At 32.4% G+C, this 16,570-nt stretch overlaps 2 protein-coding genes across 3 annotated transcripts in view; one reads left to right on the top strand and one right to left on the bottom strand.

The window, feature by feature from the left end:
* The window catches only part of LOC139519685 (adipokinetic hormone/corazonin-related peptide receptor variant I-like), a 237,882-nt gene that overhangs the window by 105,912 nt on the left and 115,400 nt on the right, over window positions 1–16,570 (top strand). The gene's annotated exons all lie outside the window — the stretch shown is intronic.
* On the bottom strand, window positions 3,816–7,192 carry LOC139518604 (uncharacterized). Its single transcript, XM_071310080.1, has 3 exons — window positions 6,754–7,192; window positions 5,956–6,042; window positions 3,816–3,913 (listed from the first exon to the last, which is right to left on the bottom strand). The coding sequence occupies exons 1-3, from the start codon at window positions 7,184–7,186 to the stop codon at window positions 3,816–3,818; spliced, it is 618 nt and encodes a 205-aa protein (XP_071166181.1). The 5' UTR covers window positions 7,187–7,192.

Here is a 16,570-nt window from a genome sequence, read left to right as displayed (position 1 = left end):
GAAATAACCCTTCCCGAAGTATCCAAAATGTATCTGCTGTACAAATATTCATTCTATAGATGTTGGTTAATATTTTTGCAGATAATATACAGCTACGTATGGCAGTCAATTTTATGTTTTTAAGTCAGAAGAATTCCCGGCAATTTATCAAGCAAATATAATTAAAAAAAACATTTATTTTGAATTAAAATTGAAATACTATGTTATCTTTAACAAGAAGATCTTAAGAAACATATATATATATAATATATCATTTTGATTACTTCATTCATAACCACTATTAATGCGTCATTTTTCTTCATTCCAAAGATAGCAGTCTTTGAAAACGAAATTTTTAATGATTTCAAAGATAAGCAACATAAATCCCACACTGTAGATTCATTACAATTATCAAACGCTGTTTTACTGAAGTTTTCGCTTTCAAACGGTGATGACAAAAATAAGGTTATGCCGTTTGATTGCCATTCCTCATCGTTTTAACAATATATTGCATGTTTGTAGATAACTTAAAAACTAATCTATTCAAAATATAGATCCTGTGTCAAGGTGCCGCATTGCTTGTTACATGGATTTGACAACGCTTTGTTCTACTTTTTGATTTAAGATATTTCTGGATCATTTGGTTTTGTATAATTTATCACACCCTAACCAACTCGTAGGTAGGTCGTTCGATTGCAGATCTAATAAATAACAGAAATGTAAGTAGAACGGACATTTGGCAGAACCCAGTAAGCAAAGAGCGTTGGTAAGATCTGATTTTAATCCGACGGGATAAAAAAGAATCATCACAGATTTTTCTGTGGCTCGTTGAAATAAACATGAAAATCAAATAATAACGAATTCATCTCTTTTATTATTTAAAATATAACTGATTTAATTCCTCCAAAATAGGTGAACCTTATATAGAAAGTACATAAAATCGTCGAAAAGCCTTCTAATGAAAAACAATAAGGAGATGTGGTATGATTCAAATGAAACAATTATTCACAATTTTTTTTTAAATGAAGTGGATGTAAACGATTATAGGCAACCGTAAGGCCTTCAATAATGCCAATTATAGACTAAAAACTTGTCTTACAAGCATCAAATCTGAAATTCTTCTTCTTTCAAAACTTCACTTTCATTTCTAAATTAAATTTACAGTAATGCAGAAACGAACTTATAATCTCTTTGATCACAAAGATATAGGTATAGGTATGTTCTATCGATAAATAGTTTAAGAAATTAATCGGAAGCTTATCATTAGTGCAGATATATTGGAATTTAAGGGTTGGTGTCTATTCTCAAATTCCCCATTACGAGTTTAGCATTCTTAATGCTCTGAAGGTTTGTCAAATGACAGTCTAGAGCAGAAGGGATCTAGATCAACATACTTGCATCAACACCAATATAGAAATTTGCAATTTTGGTGGGAATGCGAAGCGATGAAAATCGAAATGTTTCCCTTAAATTATGGGAAAAGCATATGATAAAAAATAAAACTCATTATATATATATATTTTTTGTCATAAACTTTCAAGGGTACAGTAACTGTTTGCACAATATTTTGCAATCAAATATACCACACTTTTTGTATATGTAACAACCAAACATTCATGCAGTAAAACCAGCAACATGCAACATGGAAATTGATATAGAATCAGAAGGGATCCTCGCCTTTTGAAGTCTTCTTAAGTGAATTTGGCAAAATCACTTTCAAAGATACCATGTTCTGAAGAATAAGTACATTTTTCTCATTTTAATTATATAAATTATCAACTTCAGGTAGTGCTTCTTTGTTTCAAAACAAATCACTGACAACTTTTATGATATACAATGTATATTTATTTTTTTTTCAAATTCGTTATTATCATTAACGTTTGATTTAATATTTATTTTCATAACTGAACAGTGCCAAACATATATTACGGTGCCATTTTCTTTTATACGCTTATTTGATTAATGTGCTCTCTTACGTTTCATGTTGTTGGCATTCCAAACGTACATATCCCTATTTTATTTTCAGAATAAGATTTTAAAAGGTAGGCCAGCTGTAAAATTAGCTCTTAGACGACACAATCATTCACATTCATTTATGCAATCGGACAAAATAATATATTATTAAACAATTGTATGTATTTCGTCGGTATTTCGTCGATGTCAATGTCTGACAGTTAATTTGGATGTCACTTAGTAAGCACACACTAGAAAAGAATTCCGCTACAAACATTTTTATGTGATTGCCGCTTTTCTGTCAACCATCGTTATCCGTGGTGTAATAACGTAAAACTGCCCATATACTATTGTGGACTTTCAAACTTATTTAGCCCTTATAGTATTGATGGACTTCGTGACAAATTAACTGTCGGTAAAAAAATCGTTAAGGACACACTTTTGTGAAAACACTAGTCTAAATGGTCAGCGAGATTAGAGGAAATGCCCAAATTCCGACCTTATAAGCACTTAAATTCCTCTTACACGGTGCAACCGTATGTATAAATGAACATGTTCGACAAGACAGATTGGTGAATGCTCGACTGATATTCGGATTGTTCCCGAATGACGCTATCGAAGAGTTCTTACAGAGAAACGCTTATGGAAGCTATGCGTCAGGCTCGCTTGACTCATTTTGTGAAAGTTGTTGCCAAATTCGTTATTGAGATCTTCAACATTCGTACACATCTGTCACTTAAAGTAATCTTTTTGCTCAAATGACAGTGATAAACAACTTTCTAAGAATATAATTGAGTTAAAAATGGTTAAGTAAAGACCATTCTGTTTAGTAAACAGGAAACTAGTTTATGACAAAATAACGTCCCTATTCCCTCTCACAAAATCGATCTTAGATATTTTTGTCTATTCTGTATGGATGTTTTTTATCATAAAGCTGGTCAAATTTTTTCTACATCCCTGGATTTAATTTATTCTAATTTTGGGGGTAGGGGCTGGGGATATTTGAAAATTCTTAATGAAGATTTATATTGAAATGCGTGTCGGACAAAACATTCACAAGGTATTATTTTCAAATTTTAGATTTTATAAGGATTCGTGACATTCGTTAATGACGTTAGTATGACCAGAATTGCATACTGTTTGCTTCCTATTTAATTGTCTATTGAATATTCATACAGGATTCAAAACAGTAATAAAGTCGGCTCTTATATGAGCATTCTAAATCATTACATGGAAAGATTCGTATGTTATAGTATGCTTAACGTTTTTTTTTTGTTTTTTTGTTTTTGTTTATTAGTACAGTTTAATTTGCGATGCAGCTAAATATCAAAAGCACTCTAGAACAAAAAGACATCAGGGTTTTCGACTATAGTTTGATAATACAGATGGCATAATATTCTACCTAAAATTTTAATTTTGCCCAGAAACCAGTGCTTTCGGGTTTATCACACATAATACATACATCGAAAGAAATGCCTAACTTGATTAGATTGTAGTTTTTACAAATACAAATAAGTCCAAACTCAATCTGACAAACTCTATTTATGTTAATACCTGAAAGTTCTGTTTTGGATTTGTATATCTTTTATGATTTTACATTTGGAGCTCTTCAAATAAATGTAGATTTTGTAAGTTTTAATAAAAAGATAATTTTTTATCAGGTGTATAAATCAAAGTTGCTATATGTTTTAAACATTGTCATGTCACTTGATTTTTATTCGCATTGGCTTGCAGCTTAAATTGAAGTTTTGTAAGGATTTAATTTTTTACTATCATTTCTCAAAAACATTTGTTTTCAAACAAACGAGATGTTTTTGTTATCGTGAAGAACGCATGCCTTGTACCTTTAACTAAACTTCTAAACTACTTTAATTATACTCTGGTTACATCATTTTCCTTGTAGCTCTGACTTTCTCATAAATATTTATAATAACCAGACGTATTTTTGTAATTATTACTTTACTATCACGTATGCCTGCTTCTGTCAAAAATTAAAATCTGTTCATTCGTAAAATAATAAACAACCAAAATTTAAATAATTCTCTAATAAATGCAATTGCGCCTGACAAAATGATGTAGACGCATAACACAACTAGTATTAAACGCGTGGGATACAGTTATTTCAAAAGCACACCTTGTTAAATTTCTCATCATTCAGAATATTTTTATTTTCAAAGAATACATCTGAAAAAGCATATCTATTTTACTAAACAAATGCATTTATCTCGTGAGGATTGACATGTTGGCATGTTTGAATTGTGTATTTGTATTTTCTTGATAAATTTATAAGGCATTTGCCTTGATTATTTGCACATGCAGTTTTATTTTATTTATTCATTATCATATTTGCCCAACCCATTGCATTTGAAATTTTGATTATTTACGATGACTATATTTCAAAAACTTTTCCGAATCTTTTGCATTACAAAATAAAACTGACATCGTGTTTTTTTGGGGTTTTTTTATTTGCTTTCTTCATTTTATTTCGATAATATTTTAGGACACGAATTAAACATTTATCCTGCTTAACTTTATGGCTAGGGACAAAAAGCTGAAAGAAATACTACTAGTAGTATACATGTTATTGGCATGGGAATACAAACATATCTTTAAAGGCGAATCATGAATTATGTGTCATTATGAAGAAAATACGTTTCCTAAATTGTTGACCTCATCAAATTGATATTCAGAATAATGAGTTTAATGACAATTCAAAATATTTAAACTGTACAAAAAAAAACAGCCTTTCACAATGATTTTTTGTGAAAAATGTCGATGCATGAAGGCACACTGTATTTGGCAATTATCATCCAGAAATCATATAACGATGTATTCAGTTTCTTGGCTGGTATTATCAATTTAAGAACTTCACAATTGTCATGAATAATGAACAAATGACGATTATTCTAGATATTTTAACTGATGAAATTCCACAAAATAGTCCATAATTTGTCAACTGGGACCTTTTATAGCATTGTGTAGTTTGTTCATATCCGTGTCGTTTTGTCCTTTGTGGATAATGGTTTAATTGGCAATTGTGCCACATCTCCTTATTCTATATATATTTATGTCCTCTTCTAACGCCAATTTTGAGTCTGATGTACGAAAGGCGCAGCTGGTATTCCAAACTATAAGTCTCTTTAATATTTTGTTTTACATATTTAAGATTGTATTTTGAATTTCAGATTGAATGTAACATAAATTTATCGACAAATTTCACAAATAACTGATATTAAATTAAGTATGTGACATAATCTATTAGGAATACATAATTTATATTGATTTATGAATGTATCATTATTTTGTTTCTAATCTGAACCACAAATCTAGCTAATCACATGCGTCTAATTACGGCATTTTTGCAAATTAGAGTTATGAAGTACAGCTGTTATTAATTGATGCGGATTTCTATTTGATTATTTGCACATATAATGTGAACACAGTCAATTGTTATTCTAATGCAACAAATTTGTAACGTTCATTTTGATTGGATAACGTCACATATTTACATGGCACCAATTGACAATTGATGCTATGAGACGTACGCGCAAGCGCAGACGGCATATGGCAAACTTTAGATACATGTTTTAACGTTGTTTTCAGTCAGTTTCATTAGAATGGAGATAACAATATTTTATTTTAAGCTCCGACGGCATCAATTGGGGATTTGATGGTCGCAAATACCCGTTTACTGTCTCCGCTAACGCGTCGCCAGTAAACTTAATTTGCGACCATCAAATCCCCAATTAATGCCGTCGGAGCTTAAAATACAATACAGTTATCTCCTAAATGACTGAAAATATCGCACTACATTATCATATATATATATGTGTGTGTTTGATAATATCTACCTTTTCACATAGTTTTAGCTAATGACATTTATTCCTTAGAATCCAATGTACATACATTTTTGTACATGTAATCAGGTAATTTAATGTAAGTTATTTCATTTGCTTGTATGGTTATCGTGGTTATCATATATGTAACGAACCGTTAAATTAGAAAGTTTAAAATATATCTTACCAACATCTTCTTCTATATTTAGTTTGACCTGTGTCTTGTCACTTTTAACAAAATTCTTCATCTTTATTGAGCATTGCTTGCAAAGTCCTACAAACAAAATATGTATAACTATGAAAGAAAAAAAATCTGTGTCCCTTGTTTATGAAATGAAATATGTATGTATAAGACATAAGTCAAAGCAAAGTCAACGAAGCAGGAAATGTAGGGTATTTTCTCTAACTTGTTTTTTTATATAGATTAGACCATTGGTTTTCCTGTTTGAATGGTTTTACACTAGTAATTTTGGGGCCCTTTATAGCTTGTTGTTCGGTGTGAACTAAGGATCCGTGTTGAAGGCCGTACATTGACCTATAATGGTTTACTTTTTTTAAATTTTTATTTGGATGTAGAGTTGTCTCATTGGCACTCACACCACATCCTCCTATATCTAGGATATCAGTACAGTACAGTACATCATGTATGTTGAAATGAGGTAATAGCTGACTATGCTGTATGGGCTGTGCTCATTGTTGAAGGCTGTATGGTTTACAGTACTAGTTGTAACCTTGTTAAGCTTGAAAATGAGTATTCTGTGCTTACCTGGTGTGATATATAACCATGATAAATATTTTGACTATTCTAATCCCCCTTCCCTTTTTCGGAATCAAATGGTTGTCCCCTTTCTGCCTACACTGACCAAGACAGATGAAATTATTTCAAAGTGATATTTTAAACTAGGTATAAAATATTGGTCCCCTAATTTCAGATTGACTTACAGACTATGAGAAAATAAATATATATTGCCTGTCAGATTTGTACCTGTTCCTACGGGAATAATTTGTCGAGTATACAGCCAGTTCTGCTTGCACAACAAAGGTGAAGATCCTCGGTCAGCCTTGGCTTTGCTGGAAGAGGGGTGGTCTGGATGTTGACATCGGGCACTCTTATTTTTCCAATGGATACCATAGAAGTCCCTGTGCTTAGGACATATGCTAAGCTGAGTTGTTGTTGCATCAATTGAAAAAATACCAGTCCTATACAGGATAAATAGCCCTTCTGGAAAATCACAGCTCTTACTACTATTCAGACGTTTGAGATGAATAGTAGTAGGTTTGGTGCATTCATATACTTTAAAAAGTATATTAGGTGTAGATGAATAGTGATGGGATATCCCACATCCTCCACCAAGATAGGAAAAGTCACAAACTTCACTGTAAATGTCGTCTGTCAAACCATCACTGGAAGCTGACATTTTGGAGTGGAGATTCTACCCAAGGGAGATAAGTCCACGGAAAAGCATAAAAGATGACTCACTAGTTCCAGACAATTTAGTGACTTTTGCACCTGCGGTACAAACACTTCTTATTTCATGTTTTAGTTACTTTATTTGACTTTTCCAAATGATTAAATGTGCCATTTTATTTCCAATTGTGTTTAGAATTCAATTAAAATGAAATCAAAATTTGTCAATAGGGGACTAAAATTACCAATCTTCCAAGGTATAAATTAACATATAATAGTCATTTGCCAAGCTTAATATTTTGTTTTGATATAAACCATACCCCATAGTTCAAACTGATATAAGTTGCAAACATATCTGGAATGGGTCTTGCAAGTTACAAGCAAATGAAAACCATGTAAATTCAGGTATGAAAAAAACCCGCCTTTGTGTCCGTGCTCCTGGCAATGTGCCAAATCGTTTAAATTTTTTTTTGTATTGACCATTTCATAGGAAAATGGAAGGGTTCCACCTGACATTACTCTAAAAACTCAACTACCCCATTTAATATGCTTTTGGGTAGTTCTTAAAAGGCATTAAAAGTTGGATTTTTCCTTGGTTTTATAATGAATTTACATAATTATGCAAATGAGGCTGTTACTAAAAATAGATACGATTCTGGCGAAAATTAAGTGGCCAATTTTTTAAATTTTATGTCAAGGATTGATATGATATATAAAAAATTGTCAAGTTGTGATTGTCGATTTGGACGATTTTCTGAATATTGCATGGTTTTCTGGCGGATTGGCTCTTAAACATATTTGAGTTTCAAATGGCTCTTATACCGCTTTTGTCTCATGGATTTAAAAATTGATGAAGATCGTGACCTGTATTAATTATAACATTTAAGTTACTTTGTCTGGCGTGGATAGTTGTCTTATTGGCTATACACAACATCTTATTTTTAATTTTTACAAAACTAGGAAAAACTGTTACCTTCTGTATTACATGTTACTAGTTAAACTCAATAGATTTTTCGAGAAGAGTAATGTTTTATGCAAATTCATAGCATACGACGTTTTGAAAGATATAAATGATGCACAGTGGGCTTAATGTTTCTGGATGGACCATCCGTGATTGTTTTTCTTTATACGACCATATTAACATATTTTGTTTGTTTTGACTTGTTAACAAACGTTCGAACAGTATTAAACTCTCCTCTTCTAAGTACGTGACATTTAAATTATTATAAGTCAAATATCGTAGCTTTCCAATTTTTAAATTTGGTCCACGGATGTTTCATCTATACTTCTGCATTTACAAATAAATAGCGTTGTCTTAACTAGACACGACAAGCATTAACCTCACGCCCGTTTTGCACTAGGTATAATTTCATTTAGCACTTTTGACCAAATAAGCTTATAGGTACTTCAAACCAAGATACGGCGAATCTATTGATGAGGATTGAATTGAGATATCAAAAGAAATCAAGGGATATATGATTGATTTCATTCCGTCATATGAATGCATATGCATTGCGCTGATTAAATCAGATTTCCTTTGTGATATGTTAGCAATGCTTGCAAAACATAGTTTAAAATCATGATAACAATATATTTGGTATTTAAATTCATTCTATGATGGAAAAAAGACATATATCAAACATCACATTTCAGTTGACTGAATTATTTAGTCACCAAATAAAAGAACAAGATATTCTTATGTTATCTCTTGTGAAAGGGAAATTGAAATATAAACCTATTATTGAGCTGAAGATTAGACATTTGTCTTGAAGACCAACATTTAAAAATATTCAATGAATAAATAAAATGAATGAATATACAGATAAGTCACTTTAAACATTGCATCATCTTTTGAATGTTTTTGCAACTGAAATGTCCTATGTTACCCCTGAGATCACCCGTAGTTTTTGGTGGGGTTCGTGTTGCTTATTCTGTAGTTTTATATGTTGTGTAATGTGTTCTATTGTTTGTCTGTTTGTCTTCTTTCATTTGTAGCCAGCTGGCGTTGTCAGTTTAATTTCGATTTATGAGTTTGACTGTCCCTCTGGTATCTTTCGTCCCTCTTTTAATGTTACGAAATTGCATAATTATTTTTACAAGTAAATATTGAAAACGTTTTTATAGCATACTTGATACGATTGTTGTGTGTGTTGGAGGAAGGGGAGTTAGAATACTTTGGAAATAACGTTACAACCGAATTTGGTAACAATCAAATACAGGATGATTCACGACAAGAACACACATAGACAGGATTAAAAATTAGCGCAACAGTTCGTAAACTTTATTACATTTTAGTTGTAACAAAACTGATAGCTGGGTAATCAAAATTGATGAATAAGAAATATTTATGACAAAAAAAGTCTTGGCGGAACCAGTACGGGACTATATTATTTTGATTTTTAATGAAACGGAGATGAATGTCGATACGTTTCTAAATATATATATAATGATGTGCAGGTACTAGTAAAAAAATATGTTTGTATCTCAAACTTTGTATTAAGGTTCTAATAGCAATAACAAAAAAATGACAAAAGGTTAACTCCCATATCGGATTATGTCTTCAGAACTTTTATTATTTTCCTCATGACTTATCAATTGTAACATAACATTCCTTTTCACAGAACAGAAGCATCAGCCTGTGTTATTTTTCCTCTATTTTGTATCGATGTCGTCTCAACTTGTCATGCGTAAAGCCAGGACTGATGTCCAACTTGCGACTATAGCTACTTCCATTTATGGACCATCTGCTTTCATCTCGTGCTTTCCTTATAATACGGTATGGTGATTTCGGTTTTGCCTTCTTTGTTTTTCTTGATATTCTATTAAGCGATTTGAGAAACAAATCAAAAATACTATTCTAAGTTTATCGTACTAATGCATTGCTTTTATTTTTATTTTTAACTTTAATCAATCGGAATTTATATATGATAAAAAAAAAACATCCTTTTCTGATTACATTTGATTATTTTAATAAATAATAATGATTTTCATTTTTTAATTTTGTTCTGTTTCGAAGTTGTTATTTATGACAATTTAAGATACACTTGTATTGGCAACTGGAAAGAAGATAGTTTTGATTAAAAATCTATAATTGAACTGTAAAATAAGACTCCTTTAAGTCCTACTTTAGGAAGCTATTAAACCAAGAGTTCCAAATGGTGAAGTTGAAATCATCCCTTCGTAAATTTTACGGACGCCATCACGAGTTGGTTGACCGTTATGGAATAACCGTTTCACAATTGATATCGGATATGTTCCTTACGTCGTAACTATAATCCCCTTCCCTTTCATGAATGTGAGCTACCGAATTAGACTATTTACCGGATTTGTAATCACATAAGCAACACGACGGGTGCCACATGTGGAGCAGGATCTGCTTACCCTTCCGGAGCACCTGAGATTACCCCTAGTTTTTGGTGGGGTTCGTGTTGTTTATTCTTTAGTTTTCTATGTTGTGTCATGTGTACTATTGTTTTTCTGTTTGTCTTTTTCATTTTTAGCCATGGCGTTGTCAGTTTGTTTTAGATTTATGAGTTTGACTGTCCCTTTGGTATCTTTCGTCCCTCTTTTAGTTTACAGCAGGCAAATTAAACTTAATATTTCAAACATATTAATGAAAAGTAATTAATTTCACGAAATACGTTTTTAAGACTGTTCTATTGATAAAAATCAGAAAAATCGGTAAATGTATTCAATTCCTATAAGCCCCAGTCCCACTAGACCAAGATCGCACCACGCTCACCGCGAATTCAAATAAATTCAGATCGTGGTAAGGTCGCGGTATGAGCGGCATGGACATTTTAATTTTCGTTGCTTTCACGATGCAACTACGCCCTCATTACGCTTCTACAACGATTCTACTACGGTTATACCAAGTTCTCACCACGCTTATTATGCAACCTCACTACGCTTATCAAGATCTTTCTACGCTCATAACGTTCTCACTACGACCATACCACGATTTATTCGATTGCAACACGATCTTTCCACGCTTCTACTGCGATTATAGCACGTTCTTACTACGATTATACAACGTTTATACCACGATATTACTACGTTATCAGCAATAACGTCAACATCGTGTTCCATATCAATACATTCCCATTCCTTCTATATCTTTTTGAATAATACGTAGATTTCTTGGAAACAATACAGTCATGCCACCACAATCTACTAAAACACGTAGGCATGATGGTTGGGGTTGACGTAGAGCCAGAGAGAGCTCTGATAATAACGAATTCTGATCAATCAGAATTGTCTTACCGACCAATCCAACCTAAATTACAACCTATTGCTGGTCCATAAAGCTCAAACGACGATATTTTAGTGAACGATAGCAGAGATGACACATATATGTCAATAGATATAGGAAAACGTGGTATGAGTGGACAATGAGACAACTCTCCATCCAAGTAACAATTTATAAAAGTAAACCATTATAGCCCAATGTACGGCCTTCAACACGGAGCCTTGGCTCACACCGACCAGCAAGCTATAAAGGGCCCCAAAAATTACTAGTGTAAAACAATTCAAACTGGAATACCAACGGTCTAATTTAAATAAAAACGGGAAGCATGGTTGAGCCGTTAGAGGAAATGGGCAAGAAGTCCTAATTACATACAGACAAACAAAACCTGGTGAGATTTTTTAAATATGTTTTATGTGAAAATGACAATGAGAATGATGATCGTAGTATGAACGTAGTCAGGTCGTAAGAAGAGCGTGGTAAGGACGGCAAGGGTGTGCTAGAATCGTACTATGGTCGTGAACAGCGTGGTATAGTCGTAGTCGAAGTGTATACGGGTCGCGGTGAAAACGTGGTGGTCGTAGTGAGGTCGTATTAACGTTGCTGCGAGATCGTAGCGCAGTCTCTCCGAATAGAATCAAGGTTTCGCTACGCTCTCGCCACGATGGTATAACGACCTTTGCGATCTTACCACGACCTTAGTGTCCTCTAACTGCGCTTGTACTTCGACCTGATTTCGCCACGACCGCCCCACGATTGTTTTGAACATGTTCAAAGTTGGTCACGCTCATCACAATCTTGAAGACCTCACCACGACCGTGTTACGACCTTACTGCGATCTATACGATAGTTCTACGATCATCAAAATTTGCATTTTTATCACAGATCGTAGTGCGATCGTGGCCTAGTGGGACTGCGGTATTACAAACGTTTTTAATATGGAATCGGTGTTACATTATGTTTTGTTCCTAAGGAAGTAGAATAAATTTCTGTGGATCTACACGATTGTCTAAGTTTATTTTAATCTTTAAGTTTGTTAAAATGTCGGTTAATACAATTTAACATGCACATATTTCTCTCATATGTAATACAACCATCATTTATTAGAGTATATTTTCACCATAGGTTGCATTTAAAATCATTCTTGATAATTTTTAGTTGACACTTTTTCTTAAATCTTTGAAGCGTTTAAACAAATTTTTGAAACTTAAAATATTCAAAATAACAAGCAATTGCTTAGTTTTATATAATGAAAATAGCAAGGTATATTTATGTGGATATATTATGTTCTCTCTTATGTCGAATATATGAAAGGTAAATAATAACGTTTCAAAATTACCCAAATGCATTGCATAGAACCAAGTTTTTTCTTAATTGAATTATCTTTGGTTTTCTACGAAGTTTTGTTTTCTGTGGTTTGTCTTTTTACTTTTCTTATAAAGCCATAGCATTATTAATTATTTTTTCGACATGTGATTTTAAATACTCCTTTGGTTTCCTTTTGGACTCAACAAATTTATAAAATATTTTCAGTAAAATTTTTAACTGAAATGTTCTGTTAGATGCATTTCTTGCTATCAATGCCATCTTTAACTTCTAGCTAGTTTACAATTGATATATTAAACTGATGATTTAGAAGTGTTACATTGATCTAGAACTAAGATAATTGTGTAGGTCATCTATTTGTCATATAAACCGTACAGCAATAATTTTTAAATTCAAGCCCAAGATGACCTAATTTGTAATGAATGGATTATGTCATTCGATGTCTCATTCGTATAAATGTCTATTAAGGTCTTATTAGACATTATTGAACATTTATCACCGATTGTGAAATGCTTCATTTAGTTTATCTTGTCTAGTCACCACTGATAAAATGTGATTAAATGTTATTATATTGAAATGAAGCATTCGTTTTCAACTGATACAACATGCGTATTGAAGCTAATATGAATTATCCCTTGTTATTTGATTTTGTGTTGCTTTATTTTCAATAAAAACATTATTTGTACGGAAATAGATCTATTATTTCATTACTCATAAAATAAATCTCATTTTTCTACATTTTAAAATCGTTCTTTGTCCTACAAAAGAAGTTTTAATCATCATAATAACAAACAAAATAACAGTAATAGTCTAACGACGGTTTATCCAAGTTTTCATACATTTTTTGTGTCACTGTTCCAGAATCAAAGATTAAATGGATTTAAATGTGTTTTAGTAAATAAACAAACGACCTTTAACCATCTACGCCAAATTTACAATTGTTTTGGTTCTGATAAGTCCTTGGCCTTCAAAAAATTGGATTTTACAGTTTCTGATGAAGGTAAAGGAGTAGGTTCAGTAAGACCCCTTTTTGGCCCCAAAATATAGCAGTTTTACAAAATTGTTAAAATGTAAACCTTTAGTTATTTATTGGACAGTAGAATGCTTCTGCTACATAAATATGGGCTGATTTTGACAATACAATGCATATATATCCGGTACTAGCACCATTAAGTCATGCTAAATTACTGAAATCCTCATAATTCTAGCATTTTAGTTAAATTTTAGACGGTTTTCGTGTAAAACGAAAGTGGTCGTAATCGTGTTCACCTTTAATATTGAAATGTAAGTTGTATTTTATGATAATACATAACATATATAAAGGTTGAGGATGAACACGGATGCGGCCACTTTCATTTTTACCAAAAACCATCTGAAAAGTGACATTTTTCGGCATATTAGGTAGATTTTTCATATTTGAGCTTGAATCGGATCGTTTTTAATGACTAAATCTGTTAAAATCTTTCACATAAACTAATTAATTCAAATAAAATAGACACTTAAGTGTTTAAAAAGTGGTCAAAATCTTTCGTCAGATGAACCTGAAATTTGAGGCCAAAATCGGTCCTTACCGGACCTACTCCTTTGTTTAGTGTGTTGTTTTTATTTATTTCAATCCAAATTTCCAACAAAACTGATATCCGTTTGATCATCAAAAGTAACAAATTAAACTTGAAATTCATTTGACCTATCGTTCTCGATTTATAATCCAGAATAGCAATTTCGATTCAATCCTAAAGTTAACACATACTTCGAAAATGAACGAAAAACAAATAGTTCAGATGTACAATGTAGTCCAGCTTTATTTTATTCTGAAGCGTACAAAAGTATTTTCAACGTCTGATGTTAAAAGTAGTTTGACATTAAGTTTTAATGCATGCTATGTTCATCCTTCTAGTATTAACATATACACCGCTTTTAATGACAACAATTTAAGCTTTATGGGCTAGAGGAATTTTTCAATATATTAAAGGTCACTGTCACTTTTTATTGGCAATGTTTTAAAACATAGCATACGAAAGGTATTTGGAGCTCAAGGGCGTACTAAGAATTATCAGACGATTTTCAAAGAACCTAATTGTCAAACGATGAAAAAAAGACAATAATACTCCATAAAATAGTACAAAGAAAAAGTATTTATCAAACTTGGATAATCTCAAGTACGTTTAAAGAGTACGCACTTTCTTATTCAATTGCAGCACCCATTTAATTGTTCATGTACTTGAGGCAATGTGAAAAAAGTGTTATTGAGTGAGTGGCAAATATGTTTTAGGAGGAAAATAATACACGTGGATAAGACTTAGGAATAACGTGTTATAACTTACGGACCAGATGTTGAGGGTACACAAATTTTTCCAATCTGTATGCGTAAGAGTGCTCTTTTTGTCCAACATCCGTTCCACTGTCTTGGTTCAATTCTCTATAGTTAAGAAAAGTCTTTACGACTGCGGTTGTTACAAGACAGGTGTTTGCCAAGCTAATATGTTTGTCTACATTAAGTTTGTGATTATTATTATAGTTCCCGTGCATCTGAACGTTTTCTTTTGCATTATTTAGATAGCGTTGATTTAGCAAAACTGTCACCTTGTATTTAGAATAATGAATACATTTGTTTTCGTCAAACAAAATTATATCGAATTTTATTATGAATTTTAAAGCCATTATGATTGTGATCAATCTGACCAAATTTTGAGATCATCATCTTCATCGTGTACACATTAACAAGTTGATTCTGTGGTGAAGGGATATATGAAGGTCCAATTAAATATGAACATTTGGTTAAAATTGTTAGTTTTTATTATCTGCTTGATTTTGAATATAAAGTGTTGCAAAAGTATGAATTTTTCGAAACACGGATAACCTTAGTCGTATATCGCACAACGTTTTGGAACTTTAGATTGTTAAGTTAAAGATATAATTTGACATTTTACATTGTGGATGAAAAATCATTGTTTAAAATTCATAAAATATGTTGTTAAAAGAGGGACGAAAGATACCAAAGGGACAGTCAAACTCATAAATCGAAAACAAACTGACAACGCCATGGCTAAAAATGAAAAAGACAAACAGAAAAACAATAGTACACATGACACAACATAGAAAACTAAAGAATAAACAACACGAACCCCACCAAAAACTAGGGGTGATCTCAGGTGCTCCGGAAGGGTAAGCAGATCCTGCTCCACATGTGGCACCCGTCGTGTTGCTTATGTGATTACAAATCCGGTAAATAGTCTAATTCGGTAGGTCACATTCATGAAATGGAAGGGGATTGTAGTTACGACGTAAGGAACATATCCGATATCATTTGTGAAACGGTTATTCCATAACGGTCAACCAACTCGTGATGGCGTCCGTAAAATTTACGAAGGGATGATTTCAACTTCACCATTTGGAACTCTTGGTTTAATAGCTTCCTTGTGAGCAGTAACCCTCTATCGTATCAATTGGGAGATATATACCCCGTATGCAGGTGCTTCTGGAATGTTGCTACTTAGAAATGGAAAGTTCACAATTGGAAAGCTGAAATCATCTCTTTTGTCGTAAAGTTTTGTTTTCAACCGACCCTAATTGTCAATTTCTAGATGTAAGTCAAGATATGAAACCGACTTAACTGTATCTGTAGTATCCTTTATCTCCAATTCGATGGGATAGATGCGTTCCACATAGTCACCAAATTTTGAATTGTTTAGTAAAAGTACTTCATCTATATAGCGGAAAGTAGAGTTAAAGGATATTGCTAACTTCTTATCTTTCTTCCTAAGAAGTTCCTGCATGAAGTCAGCCTCATAATAATAAAGAAACAAGTCGGCAAGTAGAGGG

Source organism: Mytilus edulis, chromosome 4 (assembly GCF_963676685.1).
Source record: "Mytilus edulis chromosome 4, xbMytEdul2.2, whole genome shotgun sequence".
NCBI classification, from domain to species: Eukaryota; Metazoa; Mollusca; class Bivalvia; order Mytilida; family Mytilidae; genus Mytilus; species Mytilus edulis.
Note: the sequence above shows the minus strand (reverse complement) of the source record. Positions and strands in the feature narration are given on the sequence as shown.

What these genes read in the sequence shown, in the direction of transcription:
- LOC139518604 (XM_071310080.1), bottom strand. Translation starts at nt 7,186, where the DNA reads ATGTCAGCTTCCAGTGATGGTTTGACAGACGACATTTACAGTGAAGTT. An exon ending in AATTATTCCCGTAGGAACAG is followed by an intron (nt 6,043 to 6,753) that starts GTACAAATCTGA and finishes TTTTGTTTGTAG; the next exon opens with GACTTTGCAAGCAATGCTCA. An exon ending in AAATATAGAAGAAGATGTTG is followed by an intron (nt 3,914 to 5,955) that starts GTAAGATATATT and finishes AATTTTTGACAG; the next exon opens with AAGCAGGCATACGTGATAGT.